Source organism: Gorilla gorilla, chromosome 2, assembly GCF_029281585.2.
Source record: "Gorilla gorilla gorilla isolate KB3781 chromosome 2, NHGRI_mGorGor1-v2.1_pri, whole genome shotgun sequence".
NCBI classification, from domain to species: domain Eukaryota; kingdom Metazoa; phylum Chordata; class Mammalia; order Primates; family Hominidae; genus Gorilla; species Gorilla gorilla.
The window spans coordinates 48,634,095-48,658,763 of NC_086017.1; the positions used below are offsets into that span (position 1 = coordinate 48,634,095).

General features: G+C 43.1%; 1 protein-coding gene across 3 annotated transcripts in view; it reads right to left on the reverse strand.

Annotated features, from left to right (window-relative positions):
• SCN10A (sodium voltage-gated channel alpha subunit 10) overlaps positions 1–24,669 on the reverse strand; it is a 96,086-nt gene that overhangs the window by 35,880 nt on the left and 35,537 nt on the right. For 2 of the 3 annotated variants that reach the window (XM_019023081.4, XM_004033869.4), the window contains exons 8-14: positions 23,214–23,355; positions 22,870–23,067; positions 21,984–22,154; positions 18,416–18,709; positions 16,270–16,381; positions 8,469–8,707; positions 5,707–5,880 (exon numbers count right to left, since the gene is read on the reverse strand). In XM_019023081.4, coding sequence (XP_018878626.4) covers positions 5,707–5,880; positions 8,469–8,707; positions 16,270–16,381; positions 18,416–18,709; positions 21,984–22,154; positions 22,870–23,067; positions 23,214–23,355 — 1,330 coding nt within the window. The remainder of the gene's footprint in view (positions 1–5,706; positions 5,881–8,468; positions 8,708–16,269; positions 16,382–18,415; positions 18,710–21,983; positions 22,155–22,869; positions 23,068–23,213; positions 23,356–24,669) is intronic. The other variant, XM_019023082.4, reaches the window with a different exon arrangement.

Below are 24,669 nucleotides of genomic sequence, written 5' to 3' on the forward strand. Positions count from 1 at the left end.
TTTGATTAAGTTAACTAATGGAGAGTTAATTTATGCTGTAATTTCTGCAGCCACGACCTCCTGGGCTCAAGTCATCCTCCCACCTCAGCCTCCCAAATAGCTGAGACTACAGGCACGTGCCATCATGCCCAGCTAATTTCTTTTCTTTTCTTTTTTAAATTTAAATTTAATTAATTAATTTATTTATTTTTGAGATGGAGTTTTGCCCTTGTTGCCCAGGCTGGAGTGCAATGGCGCAATCTCAGCTTACCGCAACCTCCGCCTCCCGGGTTCAAGCAATTCTCCTGCCTCAGCCTCCCAAGTAGCTGGGATTAAAAGTATGCACCATCACACCTGGCTAATTTTGTATTTTTGGTAGAGATGGGTCTTCTCCATGTTGGTCAGGCTGGTCTCGAACTCCCGACCTCAGGAGATCCGCCTGCCTGCGCCTCCAACAGTGCTGGGATTACAGGCATTAGCCACTGCCCCTGGCCTTCTTTTTATTGTTTTCAATGAGACGGAGTCTCACTCTGTTGCCCAGGCTGGAGTGCAGTGGCATGATCTCAGCTCACTGCAACCTCTGTCTCTGGGATTCAAGCAATTCTCATGCCTCACCCTCCTGAGTAGCTGGGATTACAGGTGTGCGCTACCACACCCAGCTAATTTATATATTTTTAGTAGAGATGGGGTTTCCTCCTGTTGGCCAGGCTGGTCTCCAACTCCTGTCCTCAAGCAATCCTCCCACCTTGGCCTCCCAAAATTCTGGGATTACAGGCGTGAGCCACCCCACCTGGCCCCCTTGGCTTTAAAAAAAAAAATGGCATAATCTTGGAACCTTGATACCAAAACCTGGCAAGGACAATGAAAGTCAGGAAAATTATAGATCAAATATTACTCATTGATATGGATAAAAAAATCTTAAGCAAATTTTTAGCAAACTAAATCTTCCAGTGTATTAAAAAATGCATCACGATCAAGCTAGGTTTGAGCTGGGAATGTAAAGTTGATTTAACATTAGAAAATCAATTAATATAATTCACCACTTTAACGGATTAAAGGAGAAAATACATGATTATCTCAATACATGTAGAATAATTGTCTGATAAAATTAAACATCCATTCATGATAAATATTCTTGATAAAAGAGAACTTCCTAAACTGATAAAGGCTTCTTATCTTTAAAAAAAGCCTGCCACAATTGTTAGAGGTGGTGAAATATTGAAAGGATTCTTTTTGGGATCAGAAAATTGATAAAGATACCTGTTATTAACACTTCTTTTCAACAGTGTACTGGATGTCCTAACTAGCACAGTGATCTAGTAAAAAGAACCTAATGGCATAAGGATTAGAAAAGAAGAAATTAGGCTGGGCGTGGGTGGCTCATGCCTGTAATCCCAGCACTTTAGGAGGCCAAGGCAGGCAGATCATGAGGTCAGGAGATCGAGACCATCCTCGCTAACACGGTGAAACCCTGTCTCTACTAAAAATACAAAAAATTAGCCAGGCATGGTGGTGGGCGCCTGTGGTCCCAGCTACTCAAGAGGCTGAGGCAGGAGAATGGCGTGAACCCAGGAGGTGGAGCTGACAGTGAGCCGAGATCACGCCACTGCAGAGCTTGCAGTGAGCCGAGATCACGCCACTGCACTCTAGCCTAGGTGACAGAGTGAGACTCCGTCTCAAAAAAAAAAAATAAAAATAAAAAAATAAAAGAAAAGAAGAAATTAAACTCATTATTTTCACATGATGTGATTATGTTAGAAAATTTAAAACATTGTATAGATAAATTATTAGAATTAATAAGAGACATTTCTAGCTACAAAAATGTTAAATATCAAAATGTTAGCCAAAAATCCCAGAAAAGAACATTTAAGAAGATATGCAAGATCCTATGGAGAAAATTATAAAAACCTCATGGAAACATTTTTAAACTTTATTGAAAGACTGGTATACAGAGTATACTATCTTCATAGATCAGAAGACTGAATTGTGTAAAATTATAAGTCTTCCCAAATTGACCTATCAATTACAGCAGTCCCTAATGGGAAAAACAATAGCAGTTTTGTGTGTATGTGAGTATGTAACTTGGCAAGATAATTCTAAAGTGAATATGAAAGTGTGCAGGCCAAGATATTCTTGAAGTAAATTAGGTGGATTACTTGATTTACAGACACAGATATATTTAAAGCTGCCATAATTAAGACTGATATTGGTGCCAGGATAGACCAATGGACTAACGGAGCAAATGGAGCAAGGCTTTAAGTGACGGGAGGAGAAGCAATGCTATTTTGGGAGAGAAGGAAGACAGACTTTTTATTTCTTCCTTTTTCCCTCCTCCTTCCTCTCTTTCTTTCCTTCCTTCAATCAATCAACAGGTGTTTACTGAGTTCCTATGTACGTGCTGGGCCTTGTGCTAGGCCCTTGGGATAAATGGTAGACAAGAAACTCTGGTTTTTGCCTCATGGGATAGCAGGACAATTGTAAATGCCAGGTTAATTCGATGAAGGAATCCAACTTTAGAGAGTGTGGTTGGGGAGGTCCCCTCTAAGGAGGTGACAAGTGCATTGAACACAGAGGTTGAGAATAAGTGAGCTAAGTGAAGACTAAAGGAAAAGTATTCCAGGCACAGTGAAAAAAACTTCAAAGGCCCAAAGCCAAGAAGTTCTCTGTTATGTGTGAAGAAGAGAGAGTAGGCCTTTCTGGCTGGAGCAAAGTGGGCAAGACGGAGACTGGTGAACTGGCAGGTCCTGATTATGCAGAACTTTGTACACCATCATGAGGAGTCTGGATTTTATTCTCAGAGCAATGGGAAACCAGTGAAATTATTTGTAACAAATGTAGGTACTAACATAAGATGTTGGTAATAGGGAAACTCTGTGTGTGTGTGTGTGTGTGTGTGTGTGTGTGTGTGTGTTTTGTGGGATTGATGGTATATGAAAGCTTTCTGTTCAATCTGCTCCAGTTTTCTGAAAACTGAAAACTGTCCTGAAAATAAAGTCTATTAATTAAAACCAGGAAACTGACCAGCTGGTGGTGATTTTTCTCCAGCATTTCTCACAGCTCAGGTGCAGACAAGGTGGAGAGAAATATTTGACTTAGACTTTCCGGTGAGGTTTTGCCAAACACAAAAATGCAAAGAGGCAGAGGGAAAAGGTGATTGAGTTTGTTTTCAAGGGCATAATAATATTGGTGAGCTGTGAAATCTAAGCCAGGTCATGAGGGAAGTGGAATAGATCCCAAGAAAGTGTGTAGTTGGTGGGTGTGGTTAGGGAATTGAGCACTGATCAGCATGTTAAATCAGTGAGGTGGGGACAGGGCAGCATTCCCCTGCAGGATCCTGTAGGGGCAGATTGTGAAGTAAACTTGCCTATTTTTGGTTGTTTGGGACTTTAGACTGTGGGATCAGAACAAAAGTAGCACATAGACCTTAAAACACTAAGCTTCTGCTTCCCCAAGTGTAGCAGAAATGTTCGTATTTTATTAGAAAACTAATTGTGGGCCTGCCAGGGTATGGGGGTGTGATATCTTGCTCTCTTGACGATTGTGCATAGGCACCTTATATTGACCATTAGCTTAGGGGCCTGCCTCTTGACATCAATTTCTAGATACCTAGAGAAATCTGTCCTTCTAAAAATGTGATTTAATTCTGACCTTGTAAGATTTTCAAGTTATGGATAAAGAGTCCTACCAGGCCTACTCTACCCTTCTCCTCCCTGGGATGGTGACAGCACCATCAGCTTAGGCAGATGCCATCAACCTGCATTTCATGGCACAGCTGTGTCTCAGGACATGCTTTATTTGGTCTTTAGAGTGTTTTAAAAAATTGGATTAGTAGCCAATATTAAAGACATTTGCACAAAAATCTGGATTTCTGACTTTTTATGGAAAATTAGTAACTCTGACAATAATGGACAGGCCATAGCTCGTCCCTCCCTTCCTCCCTCCCTCTCTCTCTCCCTCCCTCCCTCCCTCTCTCTCTCCCTCCCTCCCTTCCTTCCTCTCTTTCTTCTTTCTTTTCTCTTTCTTTCTTTCTTTCTTTCTTTCTTTCTTTCTTTCTTTCTTTCTTTCTTTCTCTTTCTCTCTCCCTCTTGCTCTCTCTTTTTCTTTCATCTGTCTTTCTCTCGCTTTTTCTATCTTTATTTCTCTCTCTCTGTGTCTCCTTTCTTTTTTGAGACAGGTTCTTACTCTGTCTCCCAGGCTGGAGTGCAGTGGCATGATCATGGTGCACTGCAGCCTCCACCTCCCTGGTCTCAGGTGATCCTCCCACCTCAGTCTTCTGAGTAGCTGGGACAACAGATGTGCACCACCATGCCTGTCTAATTTTTTCATTTTTTGTAGAGACGGGGTTTCACCATGTTGCCCTTGAACTCCTGGGCTCAAGTGACCTGCCTGCCTTGGCCTCCCAAAGTACTAGGATTACAGGTGTGAGCTACTGCACCTGGCCTGAGATGGTCACATTGATTTCTATGTAAACATCCCTCCCTGGAGTTGTGCACTGCTTTGGGTCTGCCTAGGTGAAATGGAGTCATCTTTGCCTGTCTACCTGAGGCAAATATCCAGTGCCCAAATCTCTTCCATGGCTGGCTCTATGTCACTGCACATGGGCATTTGAGTTTGCCACCCCTAATCCAGGTACACCAAGTTCAGGGGCTCAGCACTGTCTCACTGGCCCCTGTGATAGAGTCCCAAGCAGATCTGTCTTAGAGTCTCGTTGCCTCCTGAACCATGCACCCCCTTCAACCTCTGGATGCCAACACTTGTCAGGACCTTGGGAAGATTGCTGGATACTCCCCTTTGTTTTGTCACCTCTCTCCAAGGCTAGATGCGGGGCTCCCAGTTAATACTGAGAGATTCCTGAGAGCAGGCGGCCTGCGCTAACAAGCCATGACATTTCTTCAGGCCTCTTTCCTATTCCCAAGAGTCAGTGAGATGCCAAGCTTCCTCCAGATGGCCTGGAGACCTAGTGACCCGACACTCCTGGGAATCTGACAGGTTTGGCTGACAAACCTGTGGCTCTGATAAAAGTGGGTGGCCTGTGGCACTTCTCCTGTAGAGGGCGTCCTGGAGCTGAGTTTAGAGAAGAGCCATCATTGCATGTGAGTGAGACTAATAGGAGGCAGGTTGAAGGTGCTTGAGACATTGGGGCTGTGATTTCGGGCACAAGGGAATCAGAGAATGACTTCCTTGAGGCTGGAAGGAGCTGGAGCTCTGGAGTCAGACAACCTGGATTTGAGATCCAGGTCTGTGGCTTATTCGCTTGCTTGGCAGATGGGAGACTTTCGGGTCATCATGGAACCATTCTTTTTCCTCACCCACCCATGAGGATCTTAAAAACGACTATCTCTCAGGGTTGTTGTGAGCATAAAATGAGGTACATTTTTTCAAGTGTCCAGTGCTATGCCTGACACATTGTAAGTGCTCAGTAAGTATTAGCTGCTATGATTATTGCTGTTATTGTTATTTGATAAGAGACGAGGACAGTGCTTGGAAGTCCCCTCTTGGTGCAGATAAGGGAGCCAAGGCCCAGAAAGGAGAAGGCATGTCCCCACTCTGAGTCAGCGAAAAGCTGGGGCCACAGACCCGAGTCTCCAGTCGCCCAGGAGTCAGACCCTGCTCCCTCCCACAAGGACAAGAGAGGAAGGGGGAGCTGGCTGGTGCAGTCCCCAGAGCACAGTGTCTTCCCTGAATCTGGGTGGGAGTTTCCCCAAGCCATCAAGAGAAAAACATTACCAAGCGGAAGCTCCGCAGCACAGACAGGCTTCCCTTCTTGGCCAAGCCCAGCTCTAGCAGACTCACAGTGACGATGATGCAGTCAAAGATATTCCACTTCTTCTGGAAATAATAGTATGGGTCGAAGGCAATGATTTTGAAGACCATTTCAGCAGTAAAAAATATGGTAAAGACCTAGGAGTGGAAACAAGTTTTCATCACAGTGGGATCTGTGGGGTCGGAGGCAATGATAAAAATGGCAGCAAGAAAATGTCTTATTTACAAAATAGAAAATCCTCTTTTGTTCAGTTGCTATGTTATCTGTGGGCTCCTGAGGATTGGCCAGGGTAACAGTCAACGTGACAGAATGGAGACATTTCTGCACCATTCTCAGGGGCTGTGCATGCTGCAGTTTTTTCACATGAATGGTGGTGGGAGTGGAATAAGTGGATAGTCTTTAAGATCATTATTATAATATCATTTTGTCAGTGAAGAGTCAGTCTGGTTCAGTAGTTAAAACGCGTGGGTTGTGGGACATCACAGACCTGGATTAAAATCCCAGCTCAGACATTTCCTAGCTTATGTAAGCTTGGACAAATAATGCATCCTTCCTGTACCTCAATTTCCTCATCTGTATAATGGGCATAAAATGAGCCAATGCATGTGCAGTTCTTAACAAAGGGCCTGGCAGACAGTAATTCATTCATAAGTAACAGTGACTAGTAAGAACAATGATTCATTGTCTCTAAGATTCTTTTAGGCTCTGTGTATCTCTAATTGTCTTAAATAGGACAGAATTCTGACACTGAGAGAGGTCAGAACCAGGCACGGGTAACACAACAACCAGCAGGGAAAGGAGACAGAGAAGGAGGAAAGCAACGACCAGGGTCAGGTGCTTTTCCTTCATATCTTTTTATCTGAGCCCCTCACCAGCCTGAGAAACAGACAATGCATCCTTCTTATGGAGAAGAAAACAGGCTGAGAGTTTAAGTGACTTTCTCATGCCACAAGACTGATTCAAAGAGTATCTATGGAGTGCCCCTTGTAGGCAAGTCAGTGTGGTGTGGTGGGGGGTAGGGTTGAGGTCTTGTGTCTTCCAGAGACCTGGGTCCACCCTGGTTCCACCCTCACCAGCTATACAATTTTGGGCAGGATACTTAACCTCTCTGAGTCTTAGTGCTCTCTTTTGTCATGTGAGGGTGATGATAACCTCATAATGTTGTTGTGACACTGGAATAACATTCATAAAGCACCTGACTCATTGCAGGCACCAAGCACATGACTTTCTTGCTTTAAAAAAGTGGCGCTTTCCTCTGACACTGTGGGAAAGGCCTTTTCTCTCTCTTGCTTCCACTTTTCTAACTGTAGAATGAGGGTGTGGGCTCAAATGTCTATTCCATAAGGCCCTCTGTGGTCTTAGGCTGACTTCTTGGGAATAAGCATTCTCTTCTCTTTCCATTTTTCCTTTTCATATCAACTTTAGGATGGGACCTCAGCCTAGGTGCTGCCAAAACATGAGGCATTCTGATTCCACCATGTTCCAGAACCTACTGCAGCCCCTTTCACAGCCCTGGATTTTGGCGGAGGGAGTGGTTTCTAGGGACAAGTAGTCACATTTCCTCTGGGCCTTCCCCCTCCACCTAAGTCTGCAGCCTATAAGAAGCTGGACCTCAAAGCCAGACAGTTCTGGTGAATCCAGTAGGTCACCTCCAGCTTGGTGGACCCTGCTGCGGATGCTGACCCTTTCTAGCTTCTGCCTATCATGTGTGCATGTGTTTGAACACACACACACACACACACACACACACACACACACGCAGGTCTTGTGAGGTGGCTTAATTCAGGGGTTAAGAAAAGTGGGCTTGGGAGCCGGTCTGTCTGGGTTCAAATTCTGATGTGGCCCCTAAACTCAACTCTATGATCTTAGGAAGATTATTTAACCTTTTGCATCTCCATTTTTCCATCTGGGAAAGGGAATAACAAGAGTGCCTACCATATAGGGTTGTTGTGAAAATAAAATGAGATAATCCATGAGAAGCATCTGAGTATTATTACTATTCCTGTGGGTGGGGCAAGGTTGGAGCAGTTGTTGTCCCTCTGAGTCAGATACTTTATTCAGTATATAGTGAAATCCAGTATGGACTGTATCTTGTTAAGAGTAAATAATACTAACAAGTGATGGAGGAAAATTTAAAGCAGCATCATGTCTAAACTAGACGCCAAAGAAAAGTTCCGACTTCCTGATGCTTTTGTTACAACAGCAACCTTGTTTCCATGTTTCCTCCCTTCCACTGTCTTCCCCTTCCCTCCCCAACTCTTTTTCTCCTTAAGTGACAACATTGAAAATCGTGGCTACTGTTAATTGCAGTCATAAAAGTAATTACATTGGAAGGAAACGGACAAGTCCAAAGATTGTCTTTAGATAAAAAAGTGACATTTATCCTCATTTCAAGGTAGAGGCAACTGAGATCCAGAAAATTCAAGTGGTTGTCCTATGTTTTGCAAAGGGCAACTAGCTGCCTCTGGCTCCAGGCTCTCTTGGTTCACTTTCCTGTGCTTGTTCATCCCAAAGCCATTCCCACCAGCTCAGCCTAGGTCCTCCCACACTTGACCTCCTGAACCCAGTGTCCACATGTCTCCTGCACTGCTGCTCTGCTCTCAGCTAACTGGCTCAACACACTAACCAATAAGGGCATGCCCCACCCCACCCGAACCGCACCCTGCCATCATCCCCACCCCACCCCGACCACGCCAGTGAGGGCAGTACCAGCCAGAGCACTCACAATGTTGCCTATCTGGAGCATGGCTTCAAAGGTAGGGCTCATGCCATGGTGCTCCATGGCCATGAAGATGGTGTTCACCACGATGCACAAGGTGATGGTGAGCTCTGCAAAGGGATCCGTCACAAGCCCAAAGAGAATTGTCTTGAGCTTCACCCACATGGGGCAGCAATCCCAGATCAGATACTTCTGAGCCAAGCTGGTCAAGCAGGGTGGGCACTTCTGTTCAGACTCCTCGAGTTCTGCATTACAGTGTGGTCAATGACAGCTGTCAGCCATGTGTCACCTTAGACCCCAATTCTGCGGTCATCCTCTAGACCTTGTTGTTAATAATAAGTACCACCTCCAACATTTTGACTTCAGCCCTCTCTCTGTCTCTGGTGTTCATTTCCTATATTTTGAACTCCTTTAGTCCTGCAACTCCAATTAATGTCTGCCCCATCCAGTCCTTTAAACTGCTGACATTACATATTTTTACTGCCCATCACCTATATCATGTCCTTACTTCTCAATTTACCCAGCTTAGATTTCACATCCATCTCTCTAACTACTCCCTTGTAGGTACCCTCAATTCCTTTGCCCCTCTCCTCCTTCATTGTACTTGCCTGGCAAAACCTGAACTGTGAATAGACCCAATTTGTAGACTACTCTGTACTTGCACCCAACCAGCTAGACCTGGCTGGAAAAAATACACAACTATGCTTACCGACCCTCCTAGAGATCTGTGAGCCCCAGCCTTGCCCTGCCCAGAAATCTGGCTGTGTTTCTATATTATATTCCACTCCTTCAGTCTTCCAGATGACTGTTTCTCACTTCCTCTTCCCCCCTCTAACCTCCGCCTCTTCTTTCTACTTACTCTCTGTTGATGAGCTCGCTTTTATTTCACTCAGAATATAGACTAGTTCACAAAAGAACTTCCCCTTCTTCCTACCACTAAATCTCTGGCATATCTGCAAGTCCACCTGGTATTCTGTCTTCGTGCCCCACACAGTGCGTGGGTGGCTCTACCCCTCCCACTTGTGCCGGGCTCTTTCCTCTCCCACCTATTCAAGGCCTGCATCATCCAGACCTGTCTCCCTTCCAGACCATTGCCATGAGCAGGTAAACATGCTTTAATTATCTTGCAGCTTTGAAAAAGTCTGTCTGGACCCCATGCTCTCTTTCATTACTGCTTCTTTAACAGTAAAATTCCTTGCAAGAGTTTTCTACACTTAACCTTCTACAGCTCCTTACCTCTTTTTTTCTCTGCAGCCCCTGGAATCTGACTTTAACTGCTTCCAAATTCAAATAATTGATTTCCAGTTCTCATCTTACCCTTATAACATTTGGCAGAATTTATATTGTTCTCTTTGAAACCAGTGTTCATTTGGCTCTGGGGACTGCATCATCTCTTGCTTTTTCTCCCATATTTCTCCACTTCTTTTCACTTTCTGTTTTTGTCTCCCTTTTCCTTTCCTGCTTGTAAATGTTGAATAACTCAAGCATTCTCACCTTAGCTTCTCTGTGTTTTTGAATCTCATAGCCCTAAAAAACCATCTCTATGCCAATTCCCACCAAATTATGTGTCCAATTTCTGATCCCTTCCTGAACACTAGGCTTATCTCTCTACCTGCCTCCATTAAATCTCCATGTGGATGTGTAACTGTGTTCACCTCGATGGAGGGCAATTTCTTAGCTTTAGGTTTACCTATAAATTCCTTGGCAAGACATGCATCTTGAACAGATATCAGCCTATGTGGGCAAAGAAAGATGATGTCCATTGTTTATAATAATAATGGAAAACAACAACTGATAAAGCATAATACATTGTGAAAAAGAATGAGGCAGATTTATTTGTGGTGATGTAGAAAAATATGTATGTGTAATGTGTGTATGTGCATGCATGCGCTTATATATGCATAGAACATGGCTTGAAGAATATAAGATAAACTGGAGTGGGAGGGGGTGCACCAGGAGTCTGGGGAGCGGGAAGGGTCTATAGTGGGAAGGAGACATAGTTGTCATTGCATACACATTTGCAGTGTTTAGGTTTTTTTTACTATATGCACTTGAAAAATGAGTTTAGAGAAATAACTGTGTGCCCCCAAATTTTGTTAACAGTGTTTTTTCCTGATAACTTAAAAATGTGTATGTAGTCAAGATTTATCAGTAGTATTTTTATTTGTTTCCTTTTTTTTTCAATTTTCTTCATTATTTTATTTTAAATTTTTTTTCTTTTTTTAAATTATACTTTAAGTTTTAGGGTAAATGTGCACATTGTGCAGGTTAGCCACATATGCATACATGCCTTACATATGAAGCTTTTCTCACTGCAAGGCTTGGAAAATACCTTCTCCATGTTTTTTTCTTTCTTTTGTAGTTTCACTTTTTTCACTTAAAACTTTGGTGCATTTGAAATTTATTTTGGGTAAAGAGTAAGATACTGATGTGGTTTATTTTTTCCTGTCTCTGATTATTTATATCAACATTACTTATTGAATAATTTTTCATTTTCCCAAGATTTGAAATGTCATTTTTGTCATGTTATTACCATTTATGTTCATGTGTTTTCATATACACATGTCCATTTCTCTTCCACAGATCAGACTATTTATTTTCACTGTCATGCTGTTTTAATCACTGACTGTGGATTTTAGAAACTACAGATGTCAAAACTGGCAAAGCATAGTTCTCTAAAGAAGTTGGCACATCCTGGGACCAAAATCAACAATCCCTGTTTGGAACAAAAGCAAGAACTTCCCTGGACCTATTTTGGCACTAAAAAGAAGCACAGGAAGTAGTCATGAATGAGGACACTTTAGATGTGCCATTTTGGCAGGAAGCAGCCACCTGTGAGGCATGATGGGAAAAGAGAGGCATCTTTGTAAACAGCCTTGACATTGCTGAACTTGATTGATTGCAGAGACACAGAGACTAAAAGTATCTACTTGCCAGCTTAAAACATGACCATGACCCCACCTCAAAAGGATCTCCTATATAAAATTGATAACAGAGAGAACTTTCCTGCCTTCATCCTGTTACGCTTAAAGAGGTCTCCCTGCTCCTGTTAACACCAGTGTCTCCACTGTGCGTTCTCTCCTGCCACTGCAGGAGTCTGTTGAATATACCCTTTCTTCCCTTAATCTTCAATCTCTCTTATTCTCCCAGATCCTTCCCATTAGCATGCAAATATGCTCAAAACAAACAAACAAACAAAAACTCCCCCAAACACAAAAACCAAAAAGTCTGCTTTCAATTCTCCCTACTCCCTAGTGCCATCTCACTATCTCCTTTCCCTCACAGGCAAACTTCTTGAAAAAATTGTCTGTACACCATATCTCCATTTCTTCACCTCTCACCCGCTCTTTAAGCCCCTTCAATATGACCTCTGCCTACCCTTTTACTCCATTAATCCTCTTTTGCTTAGATCACCAAAGACATCCATGTGACTAAAGCCCCTGGACCTTTTCATGTTTCATTTTACCTGACCTTTCCACAGCATTGCCTCTGTTGGCCTTTCTATTCTTTCTGAAGAAATTTTTACTCTTGGTTCTGCATTGTATTCTTCTAGATCTTTTCCTATTTCTGTACCTTCCTTTTCAGTCTCCTCTGCTGGGTCCATCTCTTCTGCTTAACTATTAAAGATTTAGTTTGTTAGAACTGTGTCTGAGGCCTTCTTCTCTTCTTACTTCAACCCTTCTGTGTTAACTCATCCACTTGCATCTTTTCAAAATTACCACTTACATTCAAACTGCTTTCAAATATATATATATATACACATACATATACATACATATACATATACATATATATGTGTGTGTATGTGTATATATATATATATATATATATCTAGGCCATCTTTGTCATCTAAGTTCTAGACCCATATATCCTAAAGTCACCTTCCTACTGGACACCCCTACCTAGATGCTCCAAGGGCACCTGAAACCCAATATATCCCAGACTCAACTCATAATCTTCTTTCATCTTTCCCCAGTAAAGCCCCCTTCTTCCCCTAAAATGCTCCCTTTATGAGTTATTGTATCAGCATATCTTAAGGCGCTTATACCAGAACCATATGCATCATCAAGTCCTGAATCTTATGCCCCTTAGATAGCTCTCACATCCTTCCATTTCCCATCCGCCCCACTGTCACTACCCCAGAGTTCAAGCACTGCCATCTTGTACTTGGTTTCCTCCTAACTGGTTTCCCTGACAACATACTTCCCCTCTTATATCTACAAGTATCCAGAGTAACTTTTATAAAATGCAAATGTAACTTCCCTGCCTCCAATCCTTTAATGGCACCTCACTCCTCTTAGCATGAAGTCCCATATCCTTAATGCAGTCTAGGAGTTTCTTGGGATCTGGCCCCAACTCATCCCTCTAGCCTTATTTTGAGTTCTCCTGGTTCTCTAGGTTACAGCTACATTAGGCTTTTTCATTCCTTCAAATGTTATTCTCTCTTCTGCTTTGCAGTCCTTTCAGCCTGGGATAATTCCCTGGCTCCAGGCAAATCTTACCATATTTCACTTAGTATCCTGCACTTCCTCTTTAAGGCACTCACCACTCCAGTAAGCTCACTGCTGTGACCCAGCTTCTGGAATTCTGGCTTGGACAACAGTGAAATATCAGCTTGCATGCCAAGCATAGATGGTTCACATGCTTTGAGTTCAGTGAATTGTCAAACTCCTGTTGGTTTGGGCCAAACTTTCTTAAGCATAATCCCTCTTAAAGAGGTGGCCTTTGTAAATCCTATTACGACTCTGGCAGCATGAAGCATCCTTCAGGTGTCTCATGTGTGTAATGAATATAACATCCAACCAGAGAAGACGATGTGCCCTATGCTCAGAAAACTTTGACCTCTTTTATTTAACCTAAGGTTTCCTCTCCTCAGATTTTCTTTAAAACATCATTGTTTCTCTGGCCTTTCTTACTCTACTGTCACAGCATCTTCCTTGAGGGGAAGTCTACCCTACCCCAACATATTTGACTATTACTTATTTTCTTCCTCTTTATCAGTTCACACTGTTATAAATTAGCATCACTCCCCCCCGCCAGCCACCCAAATATCACCTTTGTGCATGCACTTGTCTTCTGGGTAATGGAGGTCAGGCTGTGAGCAAAACAGACACATCTCCGCCCTCGTAGATTTTACAACCTAGTGAATCATAATAGCCAAATGTGATGAGTATTTACTACATGCCAGTCATGGTTCTAAGCATTTTGCTTGACCTGACTCATTTAATCCTCACAAAACTCTACAAGATAAGTATATTCTCACTACTTTACAGGCTAAAAATCTGAGGCACAGAAAAGTTACTGAAGCTCCAAGGTCACACTGTGTACCATAAGTGGAAGAGCTACGATGCAAACCCAGGCAGCCGGGTTCCAGAGCAGTGTTCTAACTACTACCCTCTGTTGCCTCTCATTCATCCCATGACCTTCTTTTGTCTTACCTACACTGGGATGTGTTTGGGACACGCATTTTGCTTATTGCTATCTCATTCTTGCAGAATGCATTGTACTTGCTATTTGTGTCTGCAAACTTTCTCCTCAGCTTCTTACATAGCTGATTCCTTTATTTAATCCAAATTTCTGTTCTTCTTGGAGAGAATTTTCCATCTCCTTTCCTACTTTATTTTTTCTCCTACTTCTTATATCTGAATATCTATTCATCTTTCATGTCCCCTTCCCTGCTAGGATGTAGATTCCACGAGCACAAGCTTATATAAGTTCACCACTGAATCCCAGCACCTGAAGCAATGCCACACACACAACAGGGGCTCAACAAATGCTTGTTGATAAGAGAATAAATGAAAGAAGAGAGAAGGAGGAAGCTTAACAGTTTTCGAGAATAAATGAAAAAACAAACTGTTTGTATTCAATGTTTGCTGTTTGATGACTAATAGCAAAACAAAAACCAAAACAAACAAACAAAAACCAAGAAACCTATCTGGCCAAGAAAGAAATTGTGGGAATAGCAGCTTGGTCAAATTCTATGCCATGAAAAATGTTAGAAGTACAGACTCTATTACAATGAACAGTGATATTAAATAATTATCAATGAGAAAAAATAATAGAAGAGAGTCTGTACACGTTGTTGTTGAGAAATGAGTACACATTTCTCAAAGCACAAACTCAGGTATGCAAGAAATGTAACTTAGTTGAATTCAATTTATGCTTCAAGTCCTCACCATGGGAACTGTCTCTTGTAAAGTCAATATTGGGTACTATTTCAATATCTGAGTCTGTGTCTGAGTTTTGTAGGGCTCAAACCTGGTGGAGAGTTGAGCTGGTCCTTTGTCATTGCTAAGCGTATTTTGCCTGAATTGTAGCTCCCATCTGGTCCCTGATGGGAGAGTCCATGAAGATGGCTCTTCTCTCTCTAGTTTCCTTCTATGGGTCTCACTCATCTTTTTCCATAGCCTTCACTGGGGGCTAAGTCATCACCCAGCTCCTCTCTGCCATTCTGGAGCCACAGGGCTCTCTCTGAGGCTGCTTCAGGCCTTCTCTAACCTAAGGTTGACCTAAGCTAAGGTTGCCTTTCCCCAGATTTTCTTAAAAATGTCTTTGTTTCTCCTGCCTTTCTTACTCTACTCTCACAGTATCTTCCTTGAGCAGAAGTCTATCCTACCCAAAGATACCTGACTATTCCTTATTTTCTTCCTTTTTATCAGTTTACACCACTATAAAGTAGCATCACCCCCCAGATATCACCTTTGTTAATGCACTGCTCTTCTAGGTAATGGAGATCCAGCTGTGAGCAAAACAGATACATCTCTGCATATCTGGTAAATTACTGGCTAGTTCTACTCTACAGTTTCTGTGCATGTGAATCTCTCTCTAAGGCTTGCCACCTCTGGCTTTACCTAGAAAGTAGGGCACACATTGGCTCTGTTTTGAAATCCCTCAAACATTTTTTTGGTTTCTATTGCTCACCACTTCTTCCCCTCAAATTAGGATTCAGCCTAGGGCTGGGAGGAAAACACACAGGACTCCTTCTCAGGAGCACACCAGCACTCAAGCTCCCTTACAACTCCTCCAGCCTAGGTCAGTTTAATTTGTCTAGGGGAGTAAGATAACTGGAAATGACGAAGGTTGCATTCTCCATACCCTAAGGCAAAAAAAGGCTGGATTAGAACAGACCTCCTGCTCAAGGTCAGAGGGATGCAATCACGCTCTATGGCAAAGTGTGTGGATAGGTGGCCATGACCATTGCCACTCTCTTCCTCTACCTGTTGGCTTGGAACTTAGATACATTGCTGGGGAGACTGAGTGGATTCCCACTTGATTGGTAGAATTCTAAATTAACAAGGACTTAGTTAAATTGACTGATTAATGGACTTAAATTGTCTACCAATATTCAGCATAATGTGGGCTTGAACAAGAAATTAAAGTACAACTGTGTAAGTTACAACCATGAAAAATATAATTATGAAAGCATGAAAAGGATAATTTTGCCATGTTGGAAAATTAAAGATGGTTAAATTTCTCATACACCGGAGAGCTGGCCTGAAATTCTCTGATGCCTGCCAGATCACTTTTAAAAATCTAGTTTTGTGATGCATGCAAAGCAGATGCTAATTTGAACAAGAGATGAGCTAGGATATTTTATTCATCAAATTATTTTGTTTTTGAAAAATTATGCATATAAAAAACCACATTGATAAAAGATGGTGGGGCCTAAGACATAAGAAGGAGGAGTAGTAGGAATTCCAGTACACAGAGATGGGCGCTTTGACACGAGTTAGAGACATTGCTTCTGCTGCTCACATGGGAATTCATCATGACACAGTGGATGAACAATGCAGTGAGCAGCACTTACCCTCAAGGACGGAGGTTATGATACTGACAACACTCATTGCCCTTTGGGCCCGGAAAGGTTCATCTAAGTATTCTGCTGACAAGAAAGTCTTCTTTTGTCCTGCATCAAATGCCTGTTGAGACACAAACAGAGTCAGGACGCTCCTTTAACCTGACATCTTCAAGGCAAAGTTGGATCATTCAGCCTCTTATTGGCCAATCTCATATATAGTCATATGTCACTTACCGATAGAGATATGTTCTAACAAATACATCATTAGGTGATTTCATCATTCTGTGAATATCCTACATTGTATTTACACAAACAAATGCTATATAGCCTTCTATACATCTAGGCTAAATAGTGTGGCCTATTGCTCCTAGGCTACAAATCTGTACAGCATCTTATTGCTGAATACTGTAAGTATAAACAGTTAATAAACATAAAGAAAGTTTATAAAGCTTCCAACCATGAGGACTAAGCAAATGATACTAGTAGTCACTATTTATTGTTATCTGTCAGACATGTATAAAAATGTAGACACTTTATTATTTCATTTAACCCTCCAGCTATTTAGAAACCTTTTCACAAGGGGAGACAAGGAGGCTTGGATAATTTAAAGGACTTGCTAAATGTGACTCAGGTGGTAACTGGCACAGTTGGGACTAAAATATAGGTCCATACTAAACAGAAGGGCCTAAAGAGCCAATCTTTCACTAGCCTGGTAATTTAACTAGAATGAATCAAGGTCAGAATATCTAGACACATGATAATCTCAGGAACAGAGAAAGGAGGGTGGGGGCCCATCACAAGAGAGGCATAAATGCCTTCAGTGAGGCATTTTCTAGAGTGCTAATGCACTCCCAGTGAGCCCTGCAGGATGCCTTTGACTTTAAGGCTCTGTTTTGGTGATTCCGTTTGCCCTGGAGACCTACTCTCTACCTTCTCCGCTGTCTCTGTTCCTGGGGAGGGAGACCTGTACAAAATGCGTTATCCTTACCCTCTGGTTCTGGCCAGGTTTGGTTAATGGGAGACATAGGCAGGACATTCAAGGATAGAAGGAGAGACAAGTCAGGTATTTTCCCCTGGCTTCTTCTCTCCTGTGCTATGGCTGAGTAGCAGAGCTGTGATCCTCTACTAAGATCACAAGTTCTGCCAGGCAGCCTCTCTGACACATGAGGGCAGCTGCTGCTGTAGTCTGATTCTGGTCCTTTCCTTCATCCCTTCAGCCTAGGCATGTAACAGCTTCCCCCTGTTACTAGTTTCTAGGTGCCTCACTGTCCCTTATTCATTCCCTAAGCCCAGCCCACACCTCTGTAAATACTTTACTAAACTCTCTCTATTAGCCCATTGGAGTGGTCCATCTGTTTCTTGCTGGGACCCTGAATCACATGACATTGAGTCAGAGACTGAGCTAAGGCAACTCTAAGACTTATCTGTATCAGTGGAACCATTTATTGGTCTCTTTACAATTCTGTCTGCAATTGCTCTGTATCCCTGGCTAGCCAGAGAGGGCAAATGAAAAACACTAGAAACATCATTGCTGAAACTGGAGGGGAGAGCTCACATTAACTCACAGCTCCCAATCCAATGAGGAATCCCTGACTTGCCATTACACTCTGCGATTATTCTATTAAAGAGTGCTGGCCAGTTAGTCACTGTTGCCTAATTTGTTCATTTTGGCAAATTATTTCTTCTGTGAGTAAAGCAAGGAATACTGTGCTTCTATTCAGATCTGTCCTAAGAAACTTCCTGAATTTCTCTGGGTTCCGTTTGCCCAGCCTAGAAGAGTTTGTGTAGAGCCATAAGCAGGAAGAGAAGAGTCCTTCAGTTTTTCTCATACCTGTCCAACAAGAAAGCAGGCCTATCACTGAGGCAGTGATGTTGAGTGGGGACAGAGAAGCACTGATAAGAAATACGGGGCCAAATGGAATATAATTTGCATCACTACTGCAGAATAAACCAGAAAACCTGTTTGACCTCAGGCCAACTCAATCTCTCTCTCTCTGGGTCTCATCTTCTATGTCTGTAAAAAAGGAGTAGAATGGGGAGGCATTGGACAGGATGATGGCTAAAGATCCCTTCCATTAGTGATACTCAGGCTTCTTGGCTCAAGGCTTCTAGGTGGAAGACAGCCTGAGGGAGTCTGAAGCATTCACAAACTCACCGAGACATCGACAGCTCCAGGGGCAAGCTCACTAGTGGGCGGCGGTTGGTGTTCACCTTCTCCATGCCTGAAGTCAGGGTTGCTGGGTTGAGGAAGAGGGCTTCTAGGGAGGGGGCCTTGCTGGCCAGCACCCCCACCCAGCAACAGAGAGCCCCGATGGCTTTCGTGGTCTCCAGGAAAGACTCCATCATCTGTGACTCCCTCAGGGAGTGAGATATCTCGGCCAGGGGACCGAAAATGGAACACACTGCCATGACTAGCCCGGCGTTTTCCAGAGGCGAGGCCTAGAAAAGACTGGGCATTGCCCCAAAGGAGCAAGAAGGCTGGAAACTGGTCCTCTGGCAAATCTAGAGCCCAACACTTCCCTCTACCTACTCCCATTTCCCTGCCCCTATCTTTATGACCTTTCAGTCACTAAGTAAAGGCACAAATCTAAGGGGTATTCTAGGTATGCATGGTGGGGAAAAAGAAAAAAGGAGACTCTAGACAGACTCCGGGAAAGACCAGGAGAGAGGAGAGATTACAGCGTGCCGATGCTCAGCAAATAGGTTATCATGGCCAGGAACATGTCAGAGGAAACCTTGTCACCTGGATAGTTCAGTTGATTGCCAACCTTTGGCCACAGGGCTAGACAAAGCTGTCCTAAGTTCCCTTTTCCACATGCAAAGTTGTGACCTAAGGAGGCTACTATGCACACCAGTACTGGAACGTACTTGGTAAGTGGTTGTTGAATGAATGAGTGCACTTCATTGTCTGAAAATTAGGTTGTACAATTCATTAGATCCCATCTGTATGAATGTGAGAGTTTGTGTTGCAAAGGAGGAGACGAGCTGTACAGTGCAATGAGTTTCTAGGATCCCTCGAGGCTTGAACAGTCAACAATGGAGAGATTGAAGGAAGGGTTGCAGCCTAATTTCCTGGAAGAATAATGTCATTCCTCCAAATCAATAAACATTTCCCATCAAAATCTTCCATTGAGGGAACTGTGTGGCTTAAAGTTGCCAGAGAAAAGAGCTAATTCATAAACCCAGAGCCCTCAGAGAATTAGTGTGCTGGGTTAGGTAGTTCCCATGACCATAGTGAAACTTGACCATAATAAACCATCATTTCTGTCCTCAGGTGGTCTATAGTATGTACAAAATCTAAACATTGACTTCATACCAAACTCTGATCATACTGATTTATTCCACTCACCTTCCTTAATTCCTTTTTATTACTAAGCTACTAAAGTGGAGAATCTTGCCAATTGGGGTTCTCCTTACTAATCCCCTTATCTCACAGAACTGAAGTTTCCTCTTTTGATAATTTGAAGCCTGATCCTGTTTAGCAACCATTATTAAAAGCTCAGTATTATAAATAGAGTACTCTCTGCCTGTAATACATGCCCAAGGACTATAGAACTCATAAAATGCAAAAATCCTTCCAATTTTTGAAGCAAATGAGAAAAATTGACACATCCATATTAAGGAAGGGAATACTACATTATTTGCACTTGAGCACCAAGCAAACCAATGAAGAAACTGAGAAGAAAATTTTGGTTGCATATTTGACAGCAGTGTCTCCTTGGCCACGAGTTATTTTAGAATTAAGCTTTTTGACAAATGGTGGGCAATGTCTTCTGAGTATAAGCATTAGAATTGCTTTAAAATTCATCCTCTAACGAGACCAACTGGTCTGTGATTTTCCACAAAAACCCTCCTGGGTCTCTCCTATATATTCCTCTATTTAATTTCTATTGGTTATAAAATGGCTTTAGATAAAAACTGCATTAGGTCTATTTACCAGATGAATGTACCTGGGAAAAGAGGGAGAGGATGCCTTCCTGAGTGGGCTCCAATCAATCAGTTAGCATTAAAGAAGTACTCAAATGGTGCCTCCCTGTCTTTGCACATACATGTTGTTCTTTCTGCCAGGAAAATACTCCTCCCCAAACTCTCTCAAGTCTTCAATTACTAGAAGAATCCCTACATGCTATTTATTGTTGATCCCAATTATGCCTTCCTCCAGGAAGCCTTTTCTGATACCTATCCAGCCCCATAAGAGTGGATGTTTCTTCCTTGATTCTCAAAACACCATGTATGTGTCTCTAATACACTATTTAACACATAGCTGTGTTTATATCTGCCTCCTCCACCCAAATGGAAATCCTTAGGGAAAAGCACATGTTCTAGTCATCTCTTTATACCAAGCACCTAGTATTGTTGAATGAACAAGTTACAGCTCCTCTTTTTTCCCTTTGAAAGTAAGCATCACTGGAGAGACAAGCACACATACCAATTATTGGACATCCAAGTGCTAATCTGTGTGGGGCTGACAGAATGGGGGAAATTAAAGCCCAATTCAGTGTCATTGACATTTCCATGGAAGCTGTGATTCATCCTGTTCTGTGATTGTCTGAACTGTGCCCCATGTATGCCAGGTGCTGCTCAAAAGAGGCAAAGCAAGAAAGAGGAGGGCACAGATGCAGATAAATGCTGAAGTGTGGATGTGTCATGAGGTCGGTGTGCATGCAAGTGTGTCTGTGTTTGTATATGTACACATAAATCTGAGGGTTGGAGAGATGGTATTGCAAAAAAGTAAAACATCTTTTGGCTTAGCACAGGAAAAGAGATTGAGAGGGAAGTGAGAGGTATAAAGCATAAAAAATAGCCATGTTGATCCCCTTTTCCACACTGTTAGTGTGGAGCCACCCTCCCACACAGCCGATATTATCTGTCAGACCTATAGAAAGGGCATATTTGGGGTAAAAGGACTTTCAAGGGGCAGGAAGGTGGTGGGAGGAAGCGTGGTGAGGAAAGTTGCAGTGCAAATTTTAGAGTGGGAGGCAGAAAGTTATTATGGGGGGAAGAGAATTGCTACAGGGTCTGAGGTGAGGTGCTGAAGCCATTCCCAGGCTGGATTGTGTCACAGAGATGGGTGCTGGAAACTTTTCTGATAACAACAGGTGACAGCTTGAATTGCAGGACCTTAGGAAGGAGGTCAGAAATTATACCCAATAATTATATAAAATTATGACGTGTCAATTAAAAAAAAACTAAGTAAAAAAATAAAAACCACCTCGACGCATCAGAAAAAAAAAAGGTGCATGAAGGATCTCAGCACCACGGACAGGGAACCTTGCACTCTAGAACTGCAGACCAGAGCCTCAGACGGAAGCTGACCTTTGATGTCGGCAGACACCTTAAGATTGGCATGTTCAGTATGGGCTTCCCACCTTTCCTACAAACCGGGGTTCTTCCTCCAGTGTCCTCATCTTGGAATCACCACCCATTTGATTGCCCAATCCTGAAACCTGGGAGTCAAATTGGACTCCCCTTTCCTTTTTCCGCAGTCCACAATCCCAATCTTGTTGATCCACTTCCCTAAAGTGTCCTTATAATTCACCCCTTTTCCCCATCTATAATTACACTTTCCTAGTTTAAGACACCATTTTGGAGGGGTGTCTGGATCCTTTTAGGCTCTATGCCTCCAGCTCTTTCTCTGCCACACACCTCTTCCCACTCCAACCCATTGTCTACGGCAGCTGCAATGGTGGGTAATCTTTAGAGCACAAACCTGAGCCTCTTACCATCCTGCGCTGGTTGTAAGGATCAGAGAGGGGTGATTTGTTGTCTTCTGTGGAGCCCTCTGACACTCTTGGCTTTATTCTATGCCTTCTCTCACTGGCATTTTTGGAGGTTAAAGGTGATCCATTGTGGGAGTGGAGAGAGGTTGTGTCAATCCCTAGTGCTGCTAGCACCTGCGAAGAGAGAACAGCAGGTGTAGCCAATAGTATTTGCTTAGACTTAGCATGAATGTGTCCCCCAGACATAGGGTGCCAGGGTTGAGAGATCTGAAACAGAGAAGCTCAAGGGTTAGGACCAGGGTGGTGGTGGGATTAGGCCATGGCAGGAACAGACACCTCTGGTCACCCCCACTCATTCATGGGGTACTCTGTTGGTGCCCCACCCAGATCTCTTTCACCAGGTCAGCACAGCTATCCCGAGCTGCTTGCGTGGCAGCAGCTGATGGCTCATACTTGCAGCATTCTGCAAAAAAGTCTCTTTTGGCTGCCTGCTTCTGGGATAGGTATGGGGAGGGTAAAAAAAAAAAAAGCTGGCCCCCTTGCCTCAAGGTAGGACTAACTGTGGTACAGGTCATGCCCCAGAGTTCCCCATGGGATCAAGCTGAAGCTGGTCTCTAGCTGAGAACACTCCTTGTTTAGTTCCACCCTCTGCCCCATTCTGTTTTGCTTCATTCGCTTTCTCCTGAGAGCACTCCCTCAATAGGTCACTTGCACAGAATCCTTACCTAGCTTCTTCTTTGAGAAAACCTGATCTAATATGGTCCCTGAGCCAAGATGATTCCTCCTATAGCTGCCTAAATGGTGCCCTAATTGAAGTGGCTAGTCCAGAACAGCATCCAAGAAAGGACAGTCTGCAACCTTCTTCACAAAGCTTCCACTCCTCACAAACCTCCTGCTCTTTCCGGAGCATCTCGAGGGCCTCCTGGAACTTCTTCTCCTTTGCTTCAATTTCATCAGTGGTTGCCTGGTTCTGCTCCTCATATGCCATGGTGACTACAGCCAAGATCAAGTTGACCAGGTAGAAAGATCCCAGGAAGATTACGAGCACAAAAAAGATCATATAGATTTTCCCAGAAGCCCTCAGGGTCTGCAGGTTCAAGGGAAAGAAGAGAAACCTGTACCCATAGCACATGGACCCCTGAATTTAAGTCAGCCTCCTCCAGGAAAAGCACAGCCATGCAGCTGACCCACCAGCCTCCAACCAAGTCTGCGTGGGGGAATGCAGCTCAGTACCTGCTGGTAGAGGCGTTCCCAGGAATCCTGTGTCATGAGGCGGAACAGTGAGAGGAAAGCCCAAGCAAAGGAATCAAAGCTGGTGTAGTTAAAATCCGGGTTGTCAGAAGTTTTAAGGCAGATATAACCATCAGGGCAGTGGCTGCAGCAAGAACAGAGAAGGTCATCCCCTGCTTATTGCAGACAAGGTAGCCCAGGGCTGCGAGACAACCACAGAGTTTTATGTCAGAGATCAGAGTTCAAGACCTAGTCTTCCTCTTATTAGCAGGATGATCTTGGACACTTGGTCTGTTTAGGTCTTGGTTTCTGTTATCCATAAAACAGGGATGCTAATACTTTCATGTCAGAATTTCAAACACAGGGGAGTGGCCTGGGGAAGGCAGCTGACTGCCCAGACACGATACTATAAGCTCTTTGCCAGTTCACACCAGGGAAAGGAGAGTCAGTAGCAATAATGCAGACTTAAAACCTGAGCCTGTTGGCACCATCTGCAGAGTTGTCTATCAAGGGAGGTCTCACATTAGCCAAGTTCACTGATTAATTATATATAACAGTGGAAATAACACTTTCCACTTACTGAGCACTTTCTGTGTTCTTCTCTCTCCCTTTAAGTGCTTTACAAACACTATAATTTAATCACTCGATGTTCTTTCTTTACAGATAAGGAATCTGGCGGTCAGAAAGAAGTCAGTTGCCTAAAACTACGCAGGTGTCAATATATTTATTAAAAGGAGAAATATAACTGTCAAGTAGCCCAATACTTGAGTCAGCCTAGCCTCCTCCTGAAGATGGCCTGTGAAGGAAGGCCAGATTAAAAATGACTGCCTGGTGAGTACTGAGGTGGGAATGCTGAACTCCTTCCTCTCTCTCATAATAGGAGGATGAGTTGATGTCAAGAAGCATCTGTCAGCTCAGGGAGCGTAAAGTGCTCTCATCCACCCTAGCGGAGATGGCCTGATCAATGAAACAGCAATGCCTCGTTTGAAGTCCAGAATTATTTTTTTAAATTTTTTTCTTTTTCTCCTTTTTTATTTACCTGCATTCCTTGTGAATACATGGAATTCTTTTACTCCCAGGATTTCTCCATGAACTCCAACCTCTGGGGCTCTCCTTATCCCAGACATCCATGTGAACAACCCATACCATGGATTAGAGCTCTGACAACTTAATTCTAATCAGTTCCAAGTCTATCTCCGCTTCGATTGAAGATTGCAAGTTCCCTTGCTTTGTAGACCCACATTTAAAGGTAGGCTCTTGGTTTGCTCTTCCAAGGGGCTAGGCAACCCATTTCCTGTAGGTTTCTTAATTAACTCTGAGGGCAGCCTTGTTTCTATGTCTTCTGTAGAAACCCACTGTAGCCACTGCATATAAACAGTTCACTGCTCTGAGGATTAAATGAGATCACTGTATGGTGTCTTGCACTTCTGCATAGTAAATATTGTATATAAACTGCAAA